General features: G+C 29.8%; 1 protein-coding gene across 1 annotated transcript in view; it reads right to left on the bottom strand.

Moving 5' to 3' along the window:
* Positions 1-1,598, bottom strand: part of LOTGIDRAFT_237829 (hypothetical protein) — a gene marked incomplete at both ends in the record, with an annotated part of 6,581 nt that extends 4,983 nt beyond the window's left edge. The window contains 2 exons of the mRNA XM_009047913.1: positions 986-1,156; positions 1,364-1,598. Of these exons, the coding sequence (XP_009046161.1) occupies positions 986-1,156; positions 1,364-1,598 (406 nt within the window). The remainder of the gene's footprint in view (positions 1-985; positions 1,157-1,363) is intronic.
* Between the last annotated feature and the right edge of the window lie 5,006 nt (positions 1,599-6,604).

Below are 6,604 nucleotides of genomic sequence, written 5' to 3'. Positions count from 1 at the left end.
TAATGTTATTTTGGACAGATTTTGACAAACTTTGGTGAAATTGCTGAATTGATGAGCCCTGCGGAAAACTCAAAATTGGAAATTCTTTGAAATGAGTAATTGCCTTTATTCTTTATAAGTTGTTCAATTCTTATCTTGTAATTATTATTTTTGTTCCGTTAAATGTGTTTCACTTTTAACTGGAAGTATATAGCTTTTATATTATTTTTATGAAACCTGGTAAAATTGTTGGGTTTTCAAGGATGCATCTTATTGAAATTAAGAAATATCAGTAATATGTTGTTGCTAGTTATGGTCCTTGTTTTCAAACTTATAAAGTAATATTTCAACTTGGCTAAATGTCTCACTTAAAATTATTCTGTCTCTGGACTAGGGCTGCAACGGTTCTTGAAGTTGCAAACTTGCGATTCGATAAGATATACGATACTCAACAAGATATGCTATATTGCGACAATTATCGCGATTCATTTATTAGAGAAGGAAAGAGAAGAAATAGTAGAAATTTGTAAATTTACTTACAATTTTGTCACTATTAAGTACTTGAAAACATTTAGAAGTAAGGAATTGTGAAAAAAATCCAAATTTTTAAAGTCAGAAATAAATTTTGATGTGAAAATCATACTTGGAAAATATAAACATGACACAATTTCTTATACACACAAGGATTCTGTGTCATTTGTTATTAAAGGGGACTAAGAATTAATCGCGCCAGGATAAGAAAGAATCTCGCTTCTTTGATTCATTGGTGAATCGTTGCAGCCCTATTCTGGACGCATGTTACCTTCTCTGGCCTTTTTCTGACAAGCTATCTTTTATTATAACAAGATTCAGGACTGGCTGAATTTTTAGACCATCATAAATTTTCACTGTTAATGGCAGTTTGATCTGCTATGGGATATGACAAATGTTTGTTAAAAAATAAACCATAACACTGAGAAAATGAACCTTTTTCTCTCTACTGTATTTTAGATTAAAAACAACTTACATTTACAGTTCATTCCAGTTGACCATATTCCACCAGAACAAGTAGATGTTTTGGTCCCCGAAAAATAAAATCCAGTATTACATGAATATTCAGCTACATAATCACCATTGACCTGACTAACTGACACCAGTTGACCATTTCCTAGTGTAGGTGGAGGACCACAGGTAGGACCTGGAAACATTATATAAATTCTTCTCTTTTGTGTAACAGAATTTGACTAAAATGCCTGTTCTATTCCAAATCATGAGGGCTTTCAATGTGCACAGCCTCTAGCACACAGGGCCTAGGTATATTGTCTCACTCGAACAACAGGTGACTTTTTCTATGCAAAAAAAAACTATATAGAGTCAGTCATATTAAAAATTACTATTTTCTTACCGTCTTGTACTAAATATCTGTAACCATCACTCACAGAAAGATCAGAAACCACATGTATTTTCTCTGATTGTAGTATACACTGGTGATTTTGTTGATGGTAGAAAAAAGATTGGTAACCTCCTTTAATAGCCAGTACTGAGCATGTTAGAATATTTTCTGTGAATTCACTAGAACTTATTACTGGTAAAACATAATTTGTCATATAAAGGAAATATTTTAATTCCCCTAAACACATAATGAAACCTTTCTTTAAATCTTCTAATAAATATGTTGTCTTTCTCTCTTAAAATATTTGTTGATTTTGTACAACTTCATTAATAAAATTGTAAACAGTGTTTACTTCTGCTTTTCATTTAGAATTTTCATTTCAGTCAAAATTGAAAAACTGTGATCTATTACATTCAAGTTAATTTTGTTACATGCTATGACAAAGACAATAACTCTATAATCGTTAAACAAAAAATAGACCTCGAGCTAAGAAATAGATAACTTGCTCATTCAATCCAAGTTGCAATTCATATGATAACTGGCTTTTAAGTTTATGTTCTATAACATAAAATCATTTTACATTCGTTAAGAAGTCTTTTGACTCTTAAAAGATTTTCAAATTTTAATTTTTATATGCCCACATGGAAATATGGACATGTATTGCCATTGCCATTGCTGTTGCATTTCTTGTGAACACATTAGCAACTACAGTTTTTATCTGATTTTAATGAAATTTGGTGTGATGATATGTATCAATGAGATCTTGGTCAAGTTCGAATTTGATGATTTTTTGATGAACAGTTTTGAATTATTGCCTTTAAATTGGTAAAAATGTGCCAAAATTTGTTGGTGAACACAATAGAGACTACAGTTTTCATTCAATTTAAATGAAATTTGGTGTGATTTATATTCATGAGATCTTGGTAAAGTTTGACTGAAATAGTTTTTGAGTTATTGCCCTTGATTTATTAAGAAAAAAGCATGAAAATATATTTGTGAGTACAATAGAGACTCAGTTTTCATCCGATCTTAATTAAATTTGGTGTGATCATTTATATTGATGAGATCTAGAGCAAGTTTGAATTTGAAGATGTTTCGATGAACGCATTTTGAGTTATTGCTCTTGACTTAATATGAGCTGGTCAAATTTGTTATTAAGCACAATAGATTTCATCTTATTTTAGTGTGATCATTTATATTGACAAGAATTTAGTGAAGTTTGAATTCGAGGACTTTTGGGTTATTACTTTGGATTTAAAATCTTTTTTGAATAAATTAAATAAATAACTACAAATGCATTATGAAGATCTTTAAAATAATAAAATTTGTATTTAAGTCACTTAAGCCTGTTCTTATTTCAGTGATTGTATGTTACCTTGCCTGGCAAGCTATCTTTTATTAAAATATCTATTGTTATACATCATTGCTTCTTTGAAAGAAAATGTCAATTTTAATGAGGTCACATGGCAGGGCTCATTAAAGAAAAAGACTTTTGATGTTAAGCAATTAGCCAGACCTGACTGACTAACATCAATTCGATAATTCATTAGCCATTCACAGTGTTCCCAGCTCAAGGTAAAAGTTTGAGCCTTCAAATCCATGGCTGTCAGAATTACCTCTATTTGAAAGTTATTAAAACGAGTCGTCTTTTTAAAGTAGTGCTCAATACATCAATTGTAGAGTGATATAGAAATACCAGTGTTAAAATAGTGCTCAATACATCAATTGTAGAGTTGTATAGAAATCCCAAAGTTAAAATAGTGCTCAATACATCAATTGTAGAGTGATATAGAAATCCCAATGTTAAAATAGTGCTCAATACATCAATTGTAGAGTGATATAGAAATACCACTATTAAAATAGTGCTCAATACATCAATTGTCGAGCTATTTATAAATATTAAAACAGAACTTTAAAAACATGTTGTTACTCAGAGTTTCATGCTATGTGATCTTCAGACAACTGATGTATTTTCAGCCTGTGTCCCTACTGAAGTTTGACAAAGTACATGGGTTAGCACTTTTTTAACACTGAAAATATTTTGTTATTGTAAAATATATTATATTAAAAAATCCAGAATCACATTGTGTTCATTGAAACAACAAAAACGTCTTCAAAATATAAGTTAGTGTTCATGTTTTAAATCGTTTCTGAATATGCATATATACCTTTCCTATGGACACAAACTGCATTTGGCAGAATCAAAATCTTCAATTGTACTTAGGCAGATAACCTTTTTTTTCTTTGGATTATTCATTATAGATTTTACAACAACTCTTCTTTCTGTTGACAATGCTAATGGCAATTGCATTTTAACTAACATGTCACTTTTCAATAATGAATATCTCAGAATCAACAAAGTGCTTGTGTATAGTACAAGTCAAGTAAACTACAAAAACTAAGTGCAATTTTTCATTTATTTTCTGTGGGTTACTATTGAAATAACTCACAGAAAATATATATCTTGAGCTCTATGTTAATTAGATTTTTTTTATGAAAACTTACATCTCATACATTTTTATATTTTTTTTAAGCTAAATCTACTGTCTGACCACTGTTACTTAGGAAATGACTTTTTCTTTATGGATATAAATATCAACTCTAATTATTATGGAAAATTTATAAAATTTCAGAAAAGATGGTCAGGATTAAGCATGATTCCAGGAAAGGATTTCAATTAGAAAAACTTCAAACCATTCTGAAGAGTTAGAAAAAACTACAGTTGATTTTACAAAATATGAAAACTATTTCATCATCTTATATAGGTCTATTGTATCATTATATTTGTTTGTTTTTTAAGGTATCATTTCATTGGGAATAAATTATTTTATTATATTTAAAGCCTTGTCTTCAGAATATAAACTGATCTTATTTTGGTCTGAAAATATTGTGAAGAAAGGAAGTTGTCTCCCTTTAATTAGTTTTTCTTCATGAAGTTGTTGCAAACGCTACTGTCGTAGGCTACTGAGTGAAGATGCTCTGCAGAGTGATAGCTCCAATTATTACGTTGGTCCTGATCCAAGTAAGTAGTGTACCATTTAAATCTTTAATGTAGGCCCTAATTGTTATCATTCCTTTGAAAAAGACCAGATCTGATAACATGTTACTAGCCCATCACAAATCTTCAGCACATGTATGAGTACATTACATTTTACTTTGTTCAGACAATAGTTATAATGAATTGTTGTAGAAGATAAATACTAAGAAAAGATAATGATACCACTGGGTAGATGCATAGAAAATGTTTTTGCTGACATTGATATCTAGATCAAATATGTTATACAATAAGGGATGCATTTTGCAGCTGTTGTCAAGTTGGTTACTCATGAAATATTACTCAAAGTAAGGGATTTATAAAAAAAAATCAAAATTAATAAATTTTTAATTATTTTATTGAATATCTAAAGAAACATCTAAGACATAAAAAGAAAATTTTACGTTTTTGATTTTGACAAAATTTGTCAATGAATTCTCATGTGCATAAATATAGGTTCAACTAATGTATGACAATTTGAATTATCAATTGTAGTAAGAGTTACCTTCAGAGTTAACCTTTGATCCAGCAAGTTGAAATTTTCTGCTTATGATAACAATGTGCTTTAATACTATAGGCCTACCTACAGCATTATTCAATTTAATCTAGTGGTGTTACCATAAACTTAGGCATTTTTCATGCAATATTATTTGGACAAGTGATTTCTTGATAGTAGTCTGTCAGTCTGTTTGTCCACAATTGTTTTGAACATGATAGAGAGTTAGTTTCTTGATGGATTTTACAAAATTTGGTGTGAATGTTTTTAAACACTCAAAGATGAATCCTATTGAAAATCAGACATATCTAAAAATATTTAATGAGTTATTGCCCTTGTTCTTGAAAATTGGTTGTTGACAATATAGAGACCTGGTTTCTTGATGGATTTTGATAAAATTTGTTGTGAATGTTTATTGTCACTTAATGATATTGAAATCAGACAAATCGAAAAATATTTGATATGAGTTATTGCCCTTGTTCCTGGAAAGACTTTCAATTTCTATTTGAAAATGTGTTGTGGACACAATAGAGAACTGGGTTTTTGATGGATTTTGATAAAATTTATAACAATCTTTGTATTTACAAATTGAAAATCAGACATGACATTTGATATGAGTTAATACCCCTGCTCTTGAAAACTGTTCCAATTTTTAGTTTGTGAAATGCTTCGAAGGCACAATTCTTGACAGATTTTGACGAACCGTGGTGCAATTGTTTATTATTTCCCAATGTTGTATTCTATATATATATACCAAAAAATTTCAAAAAAAGCATTTCATATGAGTTATTGCCCTTGTTCTAGAAATCTCGTTCATGGCACAATTCTTGACAGATTTTGACGAACCGTGGTGAAATTGTTTATTATTTCCCAATGTTGTATTCTACCAAAAAATTTCAAAAAAGTATTTAATATGACTTATTGCCCTTGTTCTAGAAATCTCGTTCAAGGCACAATTCTTGACAGATTTTAAAGAAACTTGGTGGATCACCCAAGGATATACCCTATTAAACAGCAAAAAATTGTAAAACATGTAATATGGGTTATGGCCTTTGTTCTTAAAAACATCTTCAATATTGTTCAATCATTAGCTCTTAACACCTAAGAATACAAAATTCTGGAGTGATTTAGAGTAAACCTGAAGGAATTGTTTATTATAACCCAAGGTTGAATGACTTGGCTGTCATTAAAATTGTGGGCGTATTACGTTGGCCATCGCTATTTTCTCAAATATTGAAATACAGATCCAGTACTGGTAGTACTTCCAAAAACATTGTTTTCTGGTAACTGACATCTGGCTATGATTTCCCAATTTGTTTTCTAATAGTTGTTTTATCTCATTTGAATATTTATGGTTTTAAACTTATTTATGTGCAAGCTGGAAGCGTAGCTGAACCTTCAACAGGAGCTGAAATACAAACCAGAATTTTCAGGGGCAATATCAATCTACTAGATTATATATTGAAAATTACTCAGGGTAATCTAGAGAAATCAACTCAGTAATTTGAATCTACTTGTTGGTAGGAAACTTGATAGTTAGTTCTAATATATTGAAAGTGACCTTTCTTTATATCTTTTTAACAATTCATCAATCAAACATTGATTCTAAGTTGAATCACAGTAGAATTAAATTGATACAGTAGCCATTAGTCATTATCACCTAGGGATGAACACTATTGAAATCAATATAATCAGTACATATATTTAGTAAACTTTTTCATTG

Source organism: Lottia gigantea, assembly GCF_000327385.1.
Source record: "Lottia gigantea unplaced genomic scaffold LOTGIsca_119, whole genome shotgun sequence".
In the NCBI taxonomy this organism is placed as follows: Eukaryota; Metazoa; Mollusca; class Gastropoda; family Lottiidae; genus Lottia; species Lottia gigantea.
Note: the sequence above shows the minus strand (reverse complement) of the source record. Positions and strands in the feature narration are given on the sequence as shown.